We start from the raw sequence: 21,717 nt of genomic DNA, 5'->3' as shown, positions 1-21,717 counted from the left end.
TGAGTGATGATCCTTGTGGTACGCCACAGATGACTTCGGTGGCCTCGGATTGAAACGGGGGGAGGCAAACTCTGTGTTCTTCCGGCGAGGAACGAGATGATCCACTCCAGTGCCTTCTCTTGGATGCCGATGTTGCTGAGGCGTTGAACTAGGGTGCGCTGGCAGACCGTGTCGAACGCTGAGGAGAGGTCCAGGAGGATGAGTGCCGCTGTTTCCCCGTTGTCGAGAAGGGCTCGGATGTCGTCGGTGGCTGCGATCAGTGCGGTCTCGGTGCTGTGGTTGGCTCTGAAACCGGATTGCGAGGGGTCGAGGGATCCGTTCGTCTCGAGGAAGGCAGTCAGCTGTCTGTTGACGATCTTCTCGATGACTTTCGCAGGAAAAGGGAGGAGCGAGATGGGGCGGAGGTTCTTGAGGTCGGTGGGGTCCGCTGTTGGTTTCTTCAGTAGGGCGCTGAGCTCGGCATGCTTCCAGCTCTCCGGGAAGGTGGCGGTGTTGAATGAGGTGTTGATGATGTTCCGGAGTTGGGGTGCGATGGTGGAGTCGGCCTTGTTGAAGACGTGGTGGGGGCAGGGGTCGGTCGGAGATCCGGAGTGGATGGTGTTCATCGTGCGGGCTGTGTCTTCGGTGGTCACCGTGGTCCAGGTGCGGAGGGTGGCGGTGGGGGCGTTGGTTCGACAGTTGGGTGCGTGGATGGTGCGCCAAAGCTGTTGTGGATGTCGGCGATCTTGCGGTGGAAGAACGAGGCGAGAGAGTCGCAGAGATCTTGTGAAGGAGTGATGTCGTTGTTGCCGGTGCAGGGGTTGGAGAACTCCTTGACGATGCTGAAGAGTTCCTTGCTGTCGTGGGCGTTGTTGTCCAGCCGTTCCTTCAGTGATTTCTTCTTGGTGGTGCGGATGAGCTGGTGGTGCTTGCGGGTGGCTTGTTTGAGGGCGGTCATGTTGTCTGTGGTCTGGTCGAGGAGCCAGGCTTTCTCGAGGGTGCGGCAGTTCTTCTTGGAGTCCTTGGGTTCGCTGGTGAACCAGGAGGCCTTCTTGCTTCTGGGTCTGCTGGAAGGGTTCTTCAGTGGTGCGAGGTCGTCGGCGGTCAGCCACTGCGTGAAGTTGCGGGCTGCTTCGTTGGGGTCCGTTGTGCTGGTGGGTGGGCTCTGGCTGAGGGAGGTGGTGAGCTGGTCGGCGGTGATCTTGCTCCAGCTCCTGTGAGGAACCTGTTGCGGGTGGTGGTGGGTCGTGGTTCTTCTGAAGCTGAAGTGGACGCAGCTGTGGTCGGTCCAGTGGAGTCCGGTGGCGTGGCTGAAGGTGATGTGCTTGCTGGAAGAGAAGACGGGATCAAGCGTGTGGCCGGCGTAGTGGGTGGGGGTGTTGACCAGTTGCTTGAGTCCGAGGTTGGCGAGGTTTTCTAGCAGGGCAGCGGTGTTGCGGTCCTTGTTGTTCTCCAGTTGGAAGTTGAGGTCCCCTAGGAGGATGTAGTCTGTGGAGGGGAGGGCATGCAGGCTGATGAAGTCCGTGATGTCTTCGCTGAATTGGGTGCGTGGTCCCGGGGGTCTGTAGACGAGGGTGCCTCTGAGGGTTGTCTTTGGGTCGGTGTGTATCTGGAAGTGGAGGTGCTCCGCGGTGGCGAAGGTGTCGTTGGAATCAGTCGAGATGCGGATGGTGTTCTTGTGGACGATGGCGATGCCTCCTCCGGTCTGGTTGATGCGGTTCCTCCTGATGATCTTGTACCCGTCCGGGATGGCGATGGCGATGTCGGGGGCTGAGGAGGCGTTCATCCATGTTTCCATGAGGAAGGCGATGTCTGGTGGTGTTGTGTCGAGGAGGTTCCAGAGTTCCACGGCGTGTCTGTGGACGGAGCGGGTGTTGAGCAGGATACACTTTAGGTGGTTGCTGCTGGTGTCTGGCTTGGCGGGTGCGGTGCAGGTTCGGAGGCAGGTGAACTTGCAAGTTTTGCAGGTGAAGGATCCGTGGATGCGTTTCAGGGTGGCCCGGCAGCAGGCGGGGTTCCGGCCTGCATTGAGTGCGTTGAGGGCAGCGGCGTCGTAGGTCTGTCGGGTCGTCTTGCATCGGCGAGGACCAGGGGTCCTGTCACTGGGCGCGGTCCAGGCACGGACGGGCGCAGACGGGCTTGCCTTTGGCGCGCCTTTGGTGCACAATCGGCGCGCCCGCTGCACGCCAACGCTGCGCGTTGGCGTCATAAGAAGGTAGCCGGGAGGGCGGGTCAGCTGGGTGGCAGGAGTGGGGCGGCGAATGGGCTGTCGGGGGGCGGGGTCGCAGGGAGGCAGTGGCGGGAAAAGACTGTGGCAACCGGGCGGCTCAGCGGCGGCTGGGTCGCTCGTGACAGGCTGCAAACATGCTGAAAACAGGAGGCAGGCAGCGGCAACAGCGGTGACGCGTGTGGGGTGACCTCGCCTGAAGCAGGCTCAGCGGTCACTCCCTCGTGGTCAGCGCGTCCCCTTAAGAAGGTAGCCGGGAGGGCGGGCCAGCTGGGTGGTGGGAGCGGGGCGGTGAATGGGCTGTCAGGGGGCGGGGCCACAGGGAGGCAGCGGCGGGAAAAGACTGTGGCAAGCGGGCGGCTCAGCGGCGGCTGGGTCGCTCGTGACAGGCTGCAAACAGGCTGAAAACAGGAGGCAGGCAGCGGCAACAGCGGTGACGCGTGGGGGGTGACCTCGCCAGAAGCAGGCTCAGTGGTCACTCCCTCGTGGTCAGCACGGTCCCCTTAAGAAGGTAGCCGTGAGGGCGGGTCAGCTGGGTGGCGGGAGCGGGTCGGCGAATGGGCTGTCGGGGGGCGGGGCGGCAGGGAGGCAGCGGCGGGAAAAGTCTGTGGCAAGCGGGCGGCTCAGCGGCGGCTGGGTCGCTCGTGACAGGCTGCAAACAAGCTGAAAACAGGAGGCAGGCAGCGGCAACAGCGGTGACGCGTGGGGGGTGACCTCGCCTGAAGCAGGCTCAGCGGTCACTCAGCCTTCTCTGAGGTATGTGTCACTCTCTTATGCCTCTGTGCTTTTACCCCACCACCTTTGTGTTGTGCTCGTCCTCTTGTGCATCCTCCCTTCGTTGCTTTCTCGCTTCATTGCCTCTCCCTCAAATGCTGCTCCCCCTCCTACTCGCCCGTTTTTCTCCCTTGAGTGCAGCTTCTACCTCCCACAGACTTATATAGTTATTAATTTTTCGTGCAGAAGCCCAGACAGCAAATTGCTGGGGTCCCGTCCTATTTGAAGTAATTTTGCACTACTTCTTTTTCTTTTATTTATTTATTACCAATCCATCTTGGATTGGTAAATAAAAACATGACACCCGTTTCAATATGCTGTAAAGCATCTTGCCAATGCTCTACAGCATGGCTAAAAGGCATTCACAAAGCCAATAGGTTTGCCAATGCTTGTTTTTATCTAACAGAAGAAAGCATACAATGCCGCCCCGTCAGGAAAAAAACTTCCCATTCCCAGTCATATTCCAGCCAGCAGACACCCCACACCATCTCCCTCACCACACACTCGACGCCCCACTCAGTGCAGGCGGTAAATATATGGAGGAAAAGCCCATCGGATGGTGTAAAGCCCCTACCCATGGCAATTCCCCATTCCATGCGGTTTGGCTCATAATTGCCCGATGCTGGCCAGATTTACTGCATGGTAAAGGTAAATTCACACGCAGATTTATTATTATTATTGCAGCTTATAGAGCGCACGGCTACCTCCAATGGGAGTGTCATGGCGCTAGCAGCGGATGCAGAGAGGTAAGGGCTGGAAGCATGGCTTTAAGGTAGGCCAAAAAGCCAGGTATTCAGAGTCTTCCTAAATGAAGGTTCTGACTTGGCTTTCCGTATGTGCTTCAGCATGGAATTCCAAAGAGAGGCGGTTTTAACGGAAAACGATCGGCCGCCAAGCCTGGCTTCTGTGAAGCGGGGAATGACTAGGAGTTCCTGGTGATCAGGGCACAAGTCCTAAAAAAAGAAGCGGGGGACGCTACAAGTTAGGTGGTGTCACTGGAAGTGATGTCACAACAGGAAGTGACGTCACGAAATTTGCCGGTCTCCGTCTGACATGCGTGAATACATAGAAGATACAAGTTGAGGGATAATACTGCAATAAGTGGCAGTCACTCAAAACACAAGAACACACTATACACAGGACCCATTCCTCTGATTACACGGTTAATACAGACTCTGGCTGAGGCACTATGGGCATCTGTTGGGGTCCTTGGAAGGGACATGCTCGGCGTTTCGACAGCGCATCTCCTGGAAGCCTTGGCGTCTCGGCTGTGCTCTGAGGAAGGCTGGCAAGAGGAGGGCGTGAGGCGAAAGGGGAGATTAGTCTGAGCCTCTGGTACATTTGAAAGTCTATCATTCGTTCGCAGGTGCCGACTGGTACCGGTTCCATCTTTTGGGCAGGGGCGACGGCGTCCAACCGGTAAAAACCTGGTAAAATAAGTGGAGGGATGCCGTCTACCCGCGTGTTACCCCGACTCGAGCCCTGCTGGTGATTTAAAGAGCGGTATATCCACTCCAGTGGTACGCTGCTGATCATTAGGGCCTAAGGGTTGCTGTATTCAACCTTGATAGCTGCTAAGATCTTACCTCCACTCTGATCTTTCGTATTACCCATGGCAAATATGCAGCTCTATTCGGGGCTTTAATTGGGGCAGGTCTTGCCAGTGCCCAGCATCGACAATAATTAAAATGTGACCTTGACCTGGAGGCCTCCTAAGCTCTGTTCATGGCCTTTTAGCAAAAAACACTGTAGCTGGTAGAGTTACAAACCCTTAGGGGCAGTCAGAAAGGGGTTAGGTGACTCCCCTCACACATTATTTTTTATTTATTTATTTATTTATTTTTATTTAGAAAAGTTTTATATAGCGCTGGCTAGACCCGGAGGTATCGGAGCGCTTGACATAAGGTTCCGCTGAAATTATAAAATTACTTCAGTTACATCAGTTACTAGAAAAACATTTCAAGAGTGTAGAAGATGAAATAAATGGAGTTTAGAAGGGTAAGTGGGTGGGGTAAAGGGGTAGGAGTTAGATAGAATGGAGAGACAAAGGAGGGTCTGCCCAAAGTCCGGCTGGGTAGGTGACGACCGAGGGGGAAGTCCACAGTCCATCTCCTCTTTAGCTATCAGGTAGCTTCACCGGGCATCAGCCAAACAGCTAGGTCTCAACATTGAAATAGCTGTGATGCTCGGAGCTTTTTAAATGGGCTGAATTGTAAATAACAGAATGCGGGTTCTTGTAGGACACGAGTCGCATGCTGCCCTCTTACTCAATGAGTATAAGAGCTCTTAAGGTATTCCAAGTCAGCGAATCAGTCCCAGTTTACATTTTACAAGTTCTACTACATGTTGAATCCTTTGCGTCCCTATTTCCTAAGAGTATATCCTTTTTTAGTGCTAGTGTTAGCTTGAATCTTTTTTTTCTTAAAAAAACTCTTTAACCGCATCGCTGCAGCGGTTATTTTTCCCCTACGCGGCTTTTTTCTAAAAGCCGCGTAAGATGACGAGCTCAGCTCGTCATCCGCACACGCCCCCCGTGGCTGATGACGAGCTGAGCTCGTCATCAGCATCGAAGGGGTTAAAAAACATTTGCTGGTGCATTCTTACATACAGGGGCATTCAGTCTGGCCTCGTCACCCATCGGTATGTTGCAGAGTCATTCACATTGCTCTTTCACTCAGCGCCGAAACCACATGGGGAAATGGGTCTGCCCACTTTAGCCATGGTTCCCTTCCGTGTAAGTGATGGCACGACGCCTCAGCACAATGTCATCACCCACATAGGAAAAAGTCCCCTTCAGTGCGACAATCGGTCCTCATTTAAAAAGATTTTTTTTTATACTAACTACTTTATTGTGAAAGGGCAAATAGCTCCACAAACACTAATACTGGCTCCATGGACCGCTTCGAAGGGTGATGCATCCTGTGCAGTCACTGTAAGTATCACACATCTTTGCTCACACACAGGTGGCCTTCTTTGAATGATTTTTGTGATGATTTTCATCATTCAAAGATTGTCGACACCGCGTACATGCACCGGCAGCCATCTTTAAATGTTTTTTGGGATGATTTTCATAATTTAAAGACTGCCGACACTATGTACATGCACCAGCAGCCATCTTTGAAGACTGCTGACACCGTGTTCATGCACCCCGCAGCCATCTTTGAATGGTTTTTGTGATAATTCTCATCATTCAAAGACTGCCGACACTGTGTACATGCACCGGCAGCCATCTTTGAATGGTTTTGGCTATACTGAAAAAAACATTCAAATTCAAAGACGGACGTCCTAACTTGCTATTTTCTACGTGGGTGATAACATTGTGCTTGTGTAGAATGTGCACGCACGGGTGGCCATCTGTGATTTTTCTTGTTTTAGAAAAGTAAGACAAAAATGTTATTGTCCCACCATGCATATAAACCTTCATTACAAAAACCATTCAAAGATGGCTCTGCATGCATGTGCACGCACGTGCACACATGAACCTCCATCATTGAGTGGTCTTTTCAAAAACGTTTTACAAAAACCATTTCCAAAGAAAACAAACATCGGCTAACACAAATGGTAGGCAGCCAACTCAAAACCTACTGGCTTTGCCAATGCTTGTTCTTGATGTTTTGTTAGTGTAGTTTTGTTTTTCACCCAACACATGACACTTGTATATCTCTCACTGTGAACTACGTCCCCTCTTGGTATCTTGGTGAGCTTGTGGTGTGAATAGGTGTTCATGACAAGGCGCTTGAAAGCTCTGGTGGAGAGGCGGGAAGACAGTGTGAGTGTCTCAAAGGGCCTGTCCCTGAGTCACAACGGAGTTCAGTCCACATGCTCATTCAGTCCTTGGCCTTTTTGTAGAGCGATTGAAACATATATCTCAATAGTTATGAGTGTATTGGAAACTGTATGATGGGGATACAAAGTTACAGTATCCTCTCTTCACCCTTTCTTTCCTATTCTCTTTCTTTCTATCATCCTTTGCCTAATTTCCCAGCAAGTCAATGTGGAGGGGATTAGCGAAACATGGACACCAATGTACCTGTATTTATTTATTTATTTATTTATTTATTTATTTATTTATACAACTTATATAGCGCGCAAATACCCTAAGGTGTCTCGGCGCTGCTGGATCTAAAGCTCAAGATGGGTTCTGATTTAATTATTGACTAAAAAGCCATGTTTTACTGCAACACAAGCTAAGTTTGGCTAAACCTCGTAACAGAAATGCTAATGTACTTGTTTAAAAAAATCAATAAAATACTTTGAAATTAAAAAGAAATATAACCGGCACCAACAAAAAAGAAACTGCTTTGAGCCATTTAAAAATGTAAGTGTGGGGTTTAGAGGGACTGCCCAAATGAACCAGGACAACAACGAATACTGCTCCAAGAGAGAAGGAAGCACCGCAGTGTCATGCCCTTGCCTGTTACAAACATCTGGGTGGCATGGCAGACAGACAGGGTCGCAGGAGTGAAACGCAGGCCACCCCAGTCTCTGCCCTGCAGGGGGCCCCCACAACCCTTCAGCGGGCCCCAAGTCATCGGAAGGCCCCAATTGGGCTCAAGTCCAGTGAATATCTGCGGTACGCCACTGCAGGGTTAGACTGGCACAGGAAATAGGCCCAGGCACTAAAAAGTGGCCCCATTATAACTAACCCAGTCTTCTTTATCCGAGTTGTCTCCTCTCTCTCTGGACATTCAAGGATAGTGGGTGCCCGGACTATGTCACTCGCGCCTTTTCATGTATTGCTCTCTCCCCCTCCGCTGCACTGCATATTTATTTCCCATGCTGTGTTTTTTTTCTGGGGTTTGCTTCCTCACTGCCGGCCTACTATGCAATGTAATGTCCTTCTGTTGTTTACTGTGCGTATGTATAGCGCTCTGATACTTACGGGTCAAGCTAGCGCTATATAAAACATTTTTAAAAAACATTTAAGTGAATCAGACAGCTAAAAAAGTGGCCCAAATTTGCAAATGAGGGTGATTTTAAACTTGTAAAGTATGGGTGAGTGCATGGATCTGTGCTTCCTGCAGGTAATGTTTGTGGTAATACCAGAGAAATCAACAGCAAAAGCCGGCAAAGCAGACCCAGGGACAGCCCCAAAACACAGCCCATCCAGTGATCTGTCTGACCAGCCCCCTGGCACCGCCTTGACCAGTCCACCCTGCAGACAGCAGGTGTGTATGACCCCTCACAGCTGAGCCGACATCTGCAGCACCTGCCAAGACTCACAGGCCGAGAGATGCCCCCACTGCTGACGTCACCGGCCTCTGGTTCCTAATCACTGTTTCTGGTGGTAGAAAAGGAGAAGTCGGACTTGCTTCACTGGCTGTTTTGGCTTCTCTGTTTTTTCGAGGCTGGGGTGGGGGCGGGGGGGGGCGAGGGAGGGCTCAGATGGGAAGTGATAGCCTCTCTCTCTCCCTCCCTCGCTCCAAGGGTATTTTGGTTGTGAATTTGCATTCACAGCCACAAAGCGTGCAGCCAGGGCAGAGCTCAGGGAGGCGGCTGGCCACGGGTTCGAGAGGTGAGTCTGCCCTTTTATCGGGGTTCACTGTCCTTTCTGCGGCCTCTGGGTCCACGCAGAGCCCCGGGGTCACAGCGTGCCACCCACATGCAGGGTTTGGGGGTGCTGCTGCGAGACCTTTCTTTCAGGCGGTGAGCCTGTCCTCAGAGTGTGAAACAGACAGAAGGTGTGGATAACAAGAGGAACAGAGCTGAAGGAGAGAGACAAAGGAAGCGAAAATAAGCAAGACCGGTATAAAATCTATTTTTATAGTTTTTGTCTTAGTGTTTTGTGAGGTTCACAACACCTTAAAGGGAAGCAAAGAGGAGAACTTGAATAGAGAGCCGTGTGGGGTGTGACTTACAGAGGGAAGAGGGGAAACACACCACAGCGGCAGTGAGGAGGGGAGATTGGGAGAAAATAGGAGAGGGAGGTGGAAATTCGGAGCAAATTCAACTAGAAAAGTGTTGTGGCCGATGTAGCAGGGTGGTGCGTATTCTTGCGTGTGGTGTTGAACCTTGCCGGACACCTGAAATCCTAGCTCTTACGTGAGCGCAGTGTGTGTTTCTGGGCTAGCATTCCCGTTCATGGCAGCAATACCTTCTCTCCCCAGATTGGGAGGGCTTAACAAGTTTACCATCTAGTGTGACGGAGAGTATTAGCAACTACGTGTAAATAGGTTTGGCATTATGTTATCGGGATAAGTCTGCCTCTGTAGACAGGTCTGGCTAAGGTAAAACTGACAGATATATTCATTTTTACTGCTTTTGGCTATACACCGCTCTCGGTTATTCTTGCCGAAAGCTTTTTTTGCTTTCTTTTCTGGTGCAAATAATTCTACCGGTTTCATTTTTTAAGCTAAGTGTCGGACAATCATCTTTTAACTATATCAGCTGCAGGACCACGTGCGCGCCCCCCCCCCCTCTGATTTATTTCATTTTGTCGTTTTATAAAGCGCTGAAACTTCTCGGCGCTGAGGTCCTGCTGTTGGATTGCGGTTAGCTTGCAGTGGTTAAGTGCTGCTGGAGCTCTTGGTTGCACGGTGGCAAGCCCCTCGGTCCGGTATGTAAAGAGCCCTGCGGCTTGTTTGACTCTTAACGCGATACGCGATACAGCGCCAGAGCGCACGGAACTGTTTCTAGGCGCTGAAGCGGTGTTATCGTGACCCGTCGCACTGCTGCTTCTTTGTACCAACCTTGGGATGGTGAGAGGCTGAGTGCAGCAGGTTGCTTCGGACCCGCGGTTTCCCGAATACACCCCGCATTATGCTATTTTGCGTAGTGTCAAACTCAGCTCTCGACATTGTGCGCTTTGTGCAGGGGTGAATGTCACGAGGACGGGGCAGGAGAGACCCCTGCAGTCTGCATTCCGAGGTTGGTGTCTGTTCTGGGGGTTCAGTGGGTGTCTGCGCTGGTGCATGTAGCCTTGCATAGTGTATGTGTTCTTTCTGACCAACCGACCCACCCCCTCCCCGGCTCCCTAAACAAAAGGAAACAGAGCCCGTGACACGTTATTTGTGAGGTGCCCCTGTGTCGGCTGATAGCGTAGTTCCATGCCTAGAATTCAATGGAGCCGAACCAGGGATGAACACCTGATGTAAAGGTCTGTGCCCACTAGGTCCTGGAGGGAAATCATTCCAGGGGGGTTCTGCCAGTAGGTCATTGAGGTCAGCCATTGTTGGACTGAAAGTCAGTGGAGGTGAGTCATTTGTGGACTGAGGTCAGTGGAGGTGAGTCATTGGTGGACTGAAGTCACTGGTAATCAGCCATTGGTGGGCTGAAGTCAGTGGAGGTCAGCCATTGGTGGGACTGAGGTCAGTGGAGGTGAGTCATTGGTGGACTGAGGTCAGTGGAGGTCAGCCTTTGTTGGACTGAAGTCAGTGGAGGTCAGCCATTGGTGGATTGGTGATGCCACTGAAGTCAGTGGAGGTGAGCCATTGGTGGATTGGTGATGCCACTGAAGTCACTGGGGGTGAGCCATTGGCGGATCAGTGATGCCACTGAAGTCAGTGGATTGAGCCATTGGTGGATTGGTGATGCCACTGAATTCAGTAGAGGTGAGCCATTGTTGGACTGAGGTCAGTGGAGGTCAGCCATTGGTGGACTGAAGTCAGTGGAGGTGAGCCATTGGTAATGCCACTGAAGTCAGTGGAGGTGAGCCATTGGTGGATTGGTGATGCCACTGAAGTCAGTGGAGGTGAGCCATTGGTGGATTGGTGATGCCACTGAAGTCAGTGGAGGTGAGCCATTAGTGGATTGGTGATGCACTGAAGTCAGTGGAGGTGAGCCGTTGGTCGATTGGGGATACCATTTAAGTCAGCGAAGCGTAGCCATTGGTGGATTGGTGATGCCACTGATGTCAGCGGAGGTGAGCCATTGGTGGATTGGTGATGCCACTGAAGTCAGTGGAGGTGAGCCATTGGTCGATTGGGGATGCTATTTAAGTCAGTGAAGCGTAGCCATTGGTGGATTGGTGATGCCACTGAAGTCAGCGGCGGTGAGCCATTGGTGGATTGGTGATGCCACTGAAGTCAGTGGAGGTGAGCCATTGGTGGATTGGTGATGCCACTGAAGTCCGTTGAGGTGAGCCATTGGTCGATTGGGGATGCCATTTAAGTCAGTGAAGCGTAGCCATTGGTGGATTGGTGATGCACTGAAGTCAGCGGAGGTGAGCCATTGGTGGATTGGTGATGCACTGAAGTCAGTCGAGGTCAGCCATTGGTGGATTGGTGATGCACCGAAGTCAGTCGAGGTCAGCCATTGGTGGATTGCTGATGCACCAAAGTCAGTGGAGGTGAGCCATTGGTGGATTGGTGATGCACTGAAGTCAGTGGAAGTGAGCCATTGGTGGATTGGTGATGCACTGAAGTCATTGGAGGTGAGCCATTGTTGGACTGAAGTCTGTGGAGGTCAGCCATTGTTGGACTAAAGTAAGTGGAGGTGAGCCATTGTTGGACTGAAGTCAGTGGCGGTCAGCCATTGTTGGACTGAAGTCAGTGGAGGTCAGCCATTGTTGGACTGAAGTCAGTGGCGGTCAGCCATTGTTGGACTGAAGTCAGTGGCGGTCAGCCATTGTTGGACTGAAGTCAGTGGAGGTCAGCCATTGTTGGACTGAAGTCAGTGGCGGTCAGCCATTGTTGGACTGAAGTCAGTGGCGGTCAGCCATTGTTGGACTGAAGTCAGTGGCGGTCAGCCATTGTTGGACTGAAGTCAGTTGCGGTCAGCCATTTTTGGACTGAAGTCAGTGGAGGTCAGCCATTGTTGGACTGAAGTCAGTGGCGGTCAGACATTGTTGGACTGAAGTCAGTTGCGGTCAGCCATTGTTGGACTGAAGTCTGTGGAGGTCAGCCATTGTTGGACTAAAGTAAGTGGAGGTGAGCCATTGTTGGACTGAAGTCAGTGGCGGTCAGCCATTGTTGGACTGAAGTCAGTGGAGGTCAGCCATTGTTGGACTGAAGTCAGTGGCGGTCAGCCATTGTTGGACTGAAGTCAGTGGCGGTCAGCCATTGTTGGACTGAAGTCAGTGGAGGTCAGCCATTGTTGGACTGAAGTCAGTGGCGGTCAGCCATTGTTGGACTGAAGTCAGTGGCGGTCAGCCATTGTTGGACTGAAGTCAGTGGCGGTCAGACATTGTTGGACTGAAGTCAGTTGCGGTCAGCCATTTTTGGACTGAAGTCAGTGGAGGTCAGCCATTGTTGGACTGAAGTCAGTGGCGGTCAGACATTGTTGGACTGAAGTCAGTTGCGGTCAGCCATTGTTGGACTGAAGTCAGTGGCGGTCAGCCATTGTTGGACTGAAGTCAGTGGCGGTCAGTCATTGTTGGACTGAAGTCAGTGGCGGTCAGACATTGTTGGACTGAAGTCAGTTGCGGTCAGCCATTTTTGGACTGAAGTCAGTGGAGGTCAGCCATTGTTGGATAAACGTCAGTGGAGGTCAGCCATTGTTTGGACAATGAATCACACTTGTGAAGTGTGGAGTTTTCGGGTGATAATCTTGTTCGATGTCATAGAAGTCAACAGAGCTGATCCAATGTTGAAAGGGCGAAGGAGAGGTTGATCCCTTTGAGGTCATGGGGTGAAGCATTGCTGGGAGAGCCATGCTGACCCTTCCAGGGCTAGGGCCATTAAAGTCTTTGGGGGTGAATGATTGTTGGGAGCATGATCCTGCTGAAGTTAATAGGGTGAACCACTGCCGTAGGCTGGTGCAGCTTTAACACTGAAATGTATGTAGGCGTTTTGCTTGTCTGGGCAGGGTTTGGTGGTGTAAGATTATCTCAGACGGGGACACTTCAATCAGTCAATCAACCAGAGTACTTGTAGAGCACGCTACATTTCTGTGAGGGTCTCAAGGCGCTGAGGGGAGTGGGGGGGCTGCTACTGCTCGAAGAGCCAGGTCTTGAGGAGTCTTTTGAAGGCGAGTAGGTCTTGGGTCTGCCGTAGGTTGGTTGGGAGGGTGTTCCAGGTCTTGGCGACGAGGTAGGAGAAGGAACTGCCGCCAGAGGTCGTTTGTTGGATGTGGGGGACAGCGGCGAGGGCGATGCTGGCGGAACGGACCTGGCGGGTGGGGGTGTGGAAGCTGAGTCTGCAGTTAAGGTAGGCTGGTCCGGCGTTGTGGAGTGCTTTGAGTGCGTGGGTGAGGAGCTTGAAGGTGATCCTCTTGTCGAAGGGGAGCCAGTGCAGGACTCTCAGGTGGGGGGTGATGTGGCTGCGGCGGGGGACGTTGTCGATCAGTCGGGCTGAGGCGTTTTGGATGCGTTGTAGTCATCGTAGGTGTTTGGCTGGGATTCCTGCGTAGAGTGCGTTGCCGTAGTCCAGTCTGCTGCTGACGAGGGCCTGTGTCACCATTCTTCTTGTTGTGGTCGGGATCCACTTGTAGATCCTGCTGAGCATACGGAGGGTGTTGTAGCAGGAGGAGGAGACGGGGCTGACCTGCTTAGCCATAGAGAGGGAGGAGTTGAGGATGAATCCTAGGTTGCGTGCATGGTCGGTGGGTGTTGGCGCTGTTCCTAGTGTGGTCGGCCACCAGGAGTCATCCCAGGCTGAGGGGGTGGGTCCGAGGATGAGTATCTCCGTCTTGTCCGAGTTCAGCTTCTGACGGCTGCTCCTCATCCAGTCGGCGGCGGCCTTCATTCCCTCGAGGAGGTTGGTTTTGGCGGTGTGAGGGTCCTTGGTGAAGGAGAGGATGAGCTGGGTGTCGTCGGCGTAGGAGATGATGTTGAGGTCATGCTGGCAGGCCACTTGTGCGAAGGGTGCCATGTAGATGTTGAACAGCGTCGGACTGAGGGAAGAGCACTGGGGGATGCCGCAGATGATGTTGGTGGCTTCGGAACGGAATGGTGGGAGGCGGACGCTCTGGGTTCTGCCGGAGAGGAAGGACGTGGTACAGTCAAGGGCCTTCTCTTGGATTCCAGCTTCTAGGAGGCGAGTCTTTAGAGTGCGGTGGCAGAGTTCCAGTACAAGAGTGACTTGAGAGGAAGGGGGCGTACCATTGCCGTATACATTGTATTCAGATCAAAATGCATCGCTTTTTCCATCCATTACTGCAAACAAATGTAACAATAATTCCTATGATCCAGGTGCCAAGAGTCAATTCTGTTTGTTGTGTGGGATTTATAAATATTATTATGATTTTTTTAAATTTTTTTTTTTACTAAATATCCTCAAATTTTTGCCATTTTCAGTGATTTTAGATCAGGACTGGTACATCACTAACTAGATGTTGTGCAGCTCTAACCCTTTGTTTAACAAGCTTACAGGTATGCCTTCGAATTACAGGGTAATTTGAGGATTGACATGCCATTAGATTAAATTGTCAAGCCCCCTCTTGTCGGAGACAGTCTAGCCAGAGAACCTTGGTTTCCTCCAATCCCTTTTCAATTTGGAGGTGGTTGTTCTTTTTCCTGCGGATAAAACACAGGACCACGGCTACCGGAATCCTAAGCAATTTTAGGTCAGAAAGCAATGCTGCCTGAGTACGCCCACAGTGAGCAGAGGGTGTCCCTGGCCAGGTGCACTAGCTCATATCTACATCTTTGCATCCTCTGGCGTGCAGCTTTGTTTTTCTTTCTAAAAGCATGTGCAAAAGCTCATAACACCAGGACCAGATGGATGGTGGCCTGAGCTGGAAAGATAACGCTAGTCAAAAACCTGATCATACTGCACTTGACAGGTCTGACCTCAGCCAGGTCCCTCAGCTCTCACTCTAAGACTAGGGAGTTTCCTTCATCCTGTCTTCTACAACAGCAAGCCCCCCCCCACTGCAAGGCTGAGCAGATCTTACCTCACACCCAGGAGTACTGAGCTGAAGACATTCTCCACCTCCTGCCCTGGCCCTATTCTGGTGCCCGCTTCCTGGCCGCAGTCTGCGGTGATGGAGGCTTCCGGGGTCATACATGAATGGCGTGTGTGTCTTCATGCATGGAGAGGTGGACCATTTTTGGCAGCAGCTAGTTGGAATGGAAATGCAGGTGGGCTGATGATATAGTAATGCAGACTGAGAATGTTTTCAGCATTCACAACAGCGCTTTATTTTCCCTGAAATTGGCTCTTTACTGGGCCAGGATTTTTTTCAAGGAAAACATGTGCATAATGTTTGCTGTCAGACAATTGAAATAAAGAGATCAAGTGTGATTTTCCAGTTGTATAATTTTTCTCGGCTGGACTTTAGGGATATGGGGCTTCACCAGAGAAAGTTATCAGTACCGGTGATTGTTGCGTCATCGTAGCCTCGTCTTCTGTCTCTTGTTGGGACACCATTTCCTGAGTGAGGTTCATGATAAATGATTGCTTATGGAGTCACGTCCTTCTTCGTTACTCACTGATGCACGTTACTCTGGCAGGGAAGTCATTGACTCACTTGAGGTTTGCCTTTGCTATCGTGAGATCTTGTTGAATCTCCTTTACTTGTTAAGACATCGACAGAGAGTTCCGATGTCCAGAAAAGGGCAATAATGTGCTATGGTTTCTTCAAAGGCTTCTGCAGTCCCATTTTACGGTCAATGCATTGAGCAAGACAGGAGTCTGAATCTAAGATAGAAGGCTCCGAACTGGGGTTTATATTTTCCCAACTGGAGAAAGAAATGCCAAGCCCAGTTGAGGTTACAGAACTTTGGAGGGGAAAAGCTGATGAGAGACCACACAATAGATCGACAATAGTATAGAACACAAAAAGAAGAGTTCATTTAGCAGGCGTTGTTGGTTTCTGTTGCAAGTCTTTTTATTTTCAAAGTCCTTTGTACAAATGTGGAAACAGCCAACGCGTTTCACCCTTCACAAGGACTTCTTCAAGGCTTTAATGTCATACAACATGAAACGTATTTAGAAACTACTAATTACAGAAAGTTTTATTTAGAATGGTAAGAGAAAAACATTAGAAAGATGAAGTGAACGAAAGGATTAGATGATTTTTACACTATTTCTTAGCCAAAACACGAGAGGTGATAATATATTTGTTACTATCTCTATAATAAGCGATGGAGCTGAGGATAATGACATAACACAAAGCAAAATAACAAGACAACATAAGCATAATAAAGTAAAAACATAACAGGGCACGGCAGATAACAGTAGAAACTAAATGCAGCACACAACCACAGTACAACACAATGCAATAGTACACAACAAAAAAAAACTCAGCACAACACCACCATATCCAAATACAAAATATGAACAAACATTCAGGTCACATATTACCACCTACACTAATCTGCTTTCATAATACAGTCGCAAAAGGTATTTGCCACAAGGATTGCCTTACATTCCATAAAGGATCTGCATTAGGACCAGTCAAAATAGTTTTGTAATCTGGCACAGGAAATGCACTGGTGAAAGAAAGAGGCATGAGGTGGAATCAAGACCAGGCAGCCTCGGTATTCATGACATAGAGACAGGAAGTGTAGGGGGAAGAAAGAGGCATGAGGTGGAATCAAGACCAGGCAGCCTCGGTATTCATGAGATAAAGAGACAGGAAGTGTAGGGAGTGGAAGAAAGAGGCATGAGGTGGAATCAAGACCAGGCAGCTTTGGTATTCATGAGATAAAAAGACAGGAAGTGTAGGGTGGAGAAAGAAAGAGGAATGAGGCGGAATCAAGACCAGGCAGCCTCGGTATTCATGAGATAAAGAGACAGGAAGTGTAGGGAGTGGAAGAAAGAGGCATGAGGTGGAATCAAGACCAGGCAGCCTCGGTATTCATGACATAGAGACTGGAAGTGTAGGGGGAAGAAAGAGGCATGAGGTGGAATCAAGACCAGGCAGCCTCGGTATTCATGAGATAAAGAGACAGGAAGTGTAGGGAGTGGAAGAAAGAGGCATGAGGTGGAATCAAGACCAGGCAGCTTTGGTATTCATGAGATAAAAAGACAGGAAGTGTAGGGTGGAGAAAGAAAGAGGAATGAGGCGGAATCAAGACCAGGCAGCCTCGGTATTCATGAGATAAAGAGACAGGAAGTGTAGGGTGGAGAAAGAAAGAGGCATGAGGCGGAATCAAGCAGGCAGAGTTGGTGTTCATGAATTAAAGAGACAGGAAGTGTAGGGGGTGGAAGAAAGAGGCAAGAGGTGGAATCAAGACCAGGCAGCCTCAGAATTCATGAGAAAAAGAGACAGGAAGTTTAGGGTGGAAGAAAGAGGCACGAGGTGGAATCAAGACCAGGCATCCTCGGTATGCATGATATAACGGCCGGAAGTGTTGGGTGGTGGAGGAAAGATGCACAAGGTGGAATCAGAACTAGGCAGTGTCAGTATTCAGGAGATAAAGAGACAGGAAGTGTAGGGTGGTGGAAGAAAGGGGCATGAGGTGGAATCAAGAATAGGCAGCATTGGTAATCTAATCAGAATCCTCACATTCTACAACAACTACTCCTAAGAAAACCTTGTGACCCGTTATTTAATTTTATTCAATTTAAGTACAGCTGGACTGGAAAGTAAGATTTGATAGAATTGCTTCTGTCATCTTAAATTGACGTTCGGGAATAAAAGTTCCTGTTACGAAGTCCTGCTCAGTGTGGGAAGTTTGGAGATGCAAAGTCAGTGAAGAGTTTCCCACGCTGAATTACCAGCTAAGCACTTCTGCTTTTGAACTAGTAAATATATATTTAAACTTACATTGTCAGCATTTCAATGTATGCACCTCTGGTATTTTTGTGTTTTGCCTATGTAGAAGCCTAATTAACCTTTTTTAAAAACAAAAAGAAACAAAAATAGAGCAAGTTCTACATACAACAACTATGAATACTTTTAGACATGCTGTGTACATGAATACGCCTGGTACAGGATTCAGACAACCTTTCACCTTTGTGAATTTTTATGTAAATTTGTAGTTTGTGGTGGTCTGCTTTGAAAGGTTAGTGTGAAAGTAAGTGCCTGAGAACAGTCACACCTAATATTAAAAGGTAAAGGCAGCTACTGCTGTTTGGGGCCTTAACAGGAAACAGTGTGGCAATAGCAGAGCATGCAGAGCCAGACAGGCGCCTGATCATCGGAACAGTCAGCCTTTTCCTAGAGGTCCTAGTGCCCTTCATGTTCAGAAGGTTCAACGAAAGTCTTTACAGTAGCGAAGTTGCGCTTGAGCCCACATTTCTCAACACTCCCTCCACACTACATATAACCACATACCACCTCACCCAGCAACGAGCAACCCGCCCGCTACATCTCACCTTGACCTGACACCAAACCCCCCATCAAGTGCACCATATGCCATCAGAGCGAAAGTGGCACACCACACAATGCATAATCCTTTACATCATCCCAGCCGATATGAAAGTCAATCGCACCGCCACCTACCAAGTTCCACCACGCATCATGTTCCGACCCACCGCACTTCACACCAGCCCCATCCAGCACACCACACTCCACCTTGACAGAACATCTACCACCACTCACCAAACGCGGCCACACATCATTCTCTTGACTCCAAAAATACTATTCAAGTTTACCAACTCTTTCCATTGCTAGGTTTGTTTCTATTGATGATTCTATTTTGGTACTTTTTTCAATAGGCATTTTTATTACTCATTTTTACAGTGCCTCTTTTACTGTCCTCTGAATGATAAAAAGTTGGGTCGGCCTTTCCTAAATTGTCTCTCACGTGACGATTACACACTGCTCTCTGGAGCAGACAGTATGCGATCGTAAAGAGTCAGCAAGTTGCACACCGCCATCTTTTTCAAGCAGTGTAAGAGGTGCTATATTTAAGGTGAAGAGACTATTATGGTAAAATATTAAATTGCACATTCAGGCTCTTTTCTTTTAAAAAACTTTAGGTGTTCCCGCCACATAAAGATGGATCCAAAAACTGCTCTTGAAGGTGAGATACTATCTGTCTCAGGAGTTCTCAATTATCCTTACAAATGGTACAAATACCTCCATGGAAGGTGAAATTACCTGGTACAAAGACAATTTATCTCCTTATACCTGTTGACTTGTTCCAGTAGGATGCTATTGTCAATTTCTTGGGAAAGAGAGGCAAAGCATGTGGATTTTTCGGGATTTGACCACTTTGCTCTAGAAATTCTTTTGCACCATAGACCTAGCTTAGCTCCTTGTCTGGAAACAGATTCCCCAAGCTGCCTTTGTGCTCCAGATTGGAAAAGGTTTCTCCGTAGAACTACAGAGCTGCAGATATGTTGCAATAAACTGGTGAGTTCACCTCCCTCTCTGGGTTTTAATCAGGTGCCCGAATCTCCATCCTCATTGGCAACTCCAAATTATCTGACAGAGCAGTGATATCCCTCACTCACCCTCTAACCTGTTGCGGAGTCTGAATCCTGCACTGTGTAAGCGGGTGTTGTCGAGGGGAGTGCCACTCAGAAAATGTGGGATAAACCCCAAACTGCAGTCCCATCATGCACCAATGCACAGCCAGGGAATGATGGTGTCTCTGCCTGGGTGGTTGGAAGAACTACCTGCCATCACCACCCATAGAGCGCGAAGACTGCTGCATCTTGTTCTCAGGAATCGTCCCCGGCTAATTCCGAGATGGCGAAGACAGCGACCCTGACTGGCATAGTTACGCCCTTCCACATGGACAAAGAGGTGATATTTCTGCAGAAGTTGACATACCAATATCAATTCTGTTATGGCCAGTTAACCCCTTAAGTGCTCCCAACGGCCGTCGCTAACACTCCCTCCGTAGTGTAGCGCACGTCCGTTGGCCAACGTGGCCCCCGCCCACTGCTTAAAACCGCTGCACCTCGGTGGAATTTGCGCCGCGGTTAAGCGGCTAAAGTCTCCAGTACTCGTGCAAGCTTGCCTGTTAGGTCTCCTTGCACTGTGGAGCATTGAGTCCAGTGGCGTAACAAAACTTGAGAGTGCCCCCCTGCAAGGTACGTGGAGTGTCCCCCTCCGGACTCAAACAGGAGCTCTCCGGGCAGGGCACAGTGCTGAGGTTCCCTCCTGGAGCTTGGGCCCCCCACACGGAAGGGGCAGCGGGGGCATAGGTTACACCACTCATTGAGTCATGCTTTACCAAGGAAAGGACGCTGCAAAGAAAAGCAGAAACTTGCAGAACTTGAAGCTCAGCCTCACCCACTGTAAGTTTCATTTCATGCTGTACTTCCTCACTCATTTGATACAGGCCCAACACCTTGCTACACAATGTTTCACATTTGGTGTGGCCGTGAAGCACAGTTCCAGTCACTTTTACTTCTTGTGGCCCAGTCTCCCTCGTTGTAAGTATCGCCTTGGTCCACAGCCGTGCTCTCCCTGCACAAGGCTGATGCCTTTCTGAAGTCTTTTTTAGTAACAAGAGTCACCCACTCCGTAAGAATAATAACCGGCGACTGCTAATGCCGCATGGCAGGAACGGTTTATGCAGCAGCTGCACAGTGACATGGGGTAGATGGGAAGATGCAGAGCCATCTTGGCATCAGAATGAAAACAACCTATGACCGCTGGCACACCATGCTGGACCTAGCATGCAGGAACAGACAGAGAAGGCTTATGTGTGCTGGGGGCCCAGCTACCTATAATGACGCATGTGCAATGCAGCGGGCCCCAAGGACCCACTCCATCCCAAATATGGCTGTACTTTATTGTCCAAACTGCAGGCTGTCTGTTTTCCTTGCTTGCACCAGGGCCCATGACACTACTGCCGCACAACTGCTATTGGGAAGATGAGGGGTTGCGGAGGAGAGAGATGGTTGGCGATACATGGGGAATATGAAAAAACAGTAACCCCTGTTCAAACGGTGAGCCTAGTGTACGGGAAAAGGCAGAGAGAGCCTGTGGAGAGGGAGACATGTAACAGGACTGATATTGAGAGATGTAGTGTTGCAGAGTGGATTGGAGCCAAATGGAGAGGGGTGGAGTAGAATGTTGTAGACAGAGTGTCGTAGAGTGGAGTGGTGTAGAGTGGCATAGAGTGGAGTAGCGTAGAGTGGAATGGCATAGAGCGCAGTAAGCTGAAGTAGCACATAGTGGAGTTGAGTGTCGTAGAGTGGAGTGGTGTAGAGTGGCATAGAGTGGAGTAGCGTAGAGTGGAATGGCATAGAGTACAGTAAGCTGAAGTAGCACATAGTGGAGTTGAGTGTCGTAGAGTGGAGTGGTGTAGAGTGGCATGGAGTGGTGTAGCGTAGAGTGGAATGGCATAGAGCGCAGTAAGCTGAAGTAGCACATAGTGGAGTTGAGTGTCGTAGAGTGGAGTGGTGTAGAGTGTCATAGAGTGGAGTAGCGTAGAGTGAAATGGCATAGAGCGCAGTAAGGTGAAGTAGCAAATAGTGGAGTTGAGTGTCGTAGAGTGGAGTGGTGTAGAGTGGCATAGAGTGGAGTAGCGTAGAGTGGAATGGCATAGAGTGCAGTAAGGTGAAGTAGCACATAGTGGAGTTGAGTGTCGTAGAGTGGAGTGGTGTAGAGTGGCATAGAGTGGAGTAGCGTAGAGTGGAATGGCATAGAGCGCAGTAAGCTGAAGTAGCACATAGTGGAGTTGAGTGTCGTAGAGTGGAGTGGCGTAGAGTGGCATAGAGTGGAGTAGCGTAGAGTGGAATGGCAAAGAGCGCAGAAAGCTGAAGTAGCACATAGTGGAGTTGAGTGTCGTAGAGTGGAGTGGTGTAGAGTGTCATAGAGTGGAGTAGCGTAGAGTGGAATGGCATAGAGCGCAGTAAGCTGAAGTAGCACATAGTGGAGTTGAGTGTCGTAGAGTGGAGTGGTGTAGAGTGGCATAGAGTGGAGTAGCGTAGAGTGGAACGGCATAGAGCGCAGTAAGCTGAAGTAGCAAATAGTGGAGTTGAGTGTCGTAGAGTGGAGTGGTGTAG

At 50.0% G+C, this 21,717-nt stretch overlaps 1 protein-coding gene across 2 annotated transcripts in view; it reads left to right on the top strand.

Moving 5' to 3' along the window:
* The first annotated feature begins 8,360 nt into the window (after positions 1-8,360).
* Positions 8,361-21,717, top strand: part of LRRC25 (leucine rich repeat containing 25) — a 29,842-nt gene continuing 16,485 nt past the window's right edge. Inside the window, exon 1 of one of the 2 annotated variants that reach the window (XM_086947010.1) lies at positions 8,361-8,495. In XM_086947010.1, the coding sequence (XP_086803136.1) occupies positions 8,366-8,495 (130 nt within the window). In that variant the 5' untranslated portion in view covers positions 8,361-8,365. Of the gene's footprint in view, positions 8,727-21,717 lie in introns of both variants that reach the window. The other variant, XM_086947011.1, reaches the window with a different exon arrangement.

The sequence above is a fragment of the Lissotriton vulgaris genome, chromosome 12, assembly GCF_964263255.1.
Source record: "Lissotriton vulgaris chromosome 12, aLisVul1.2, whole genome shotgun sequence".
NCBI lineage: Eukaryota > Metazoa > Chordata > Amphibia > Caudata > Salamandridae > Lissotriton > Lissotriton vulgaris.
This window is presented reverse-complemented; position numbering and strand designations above follow the sequence as displayed.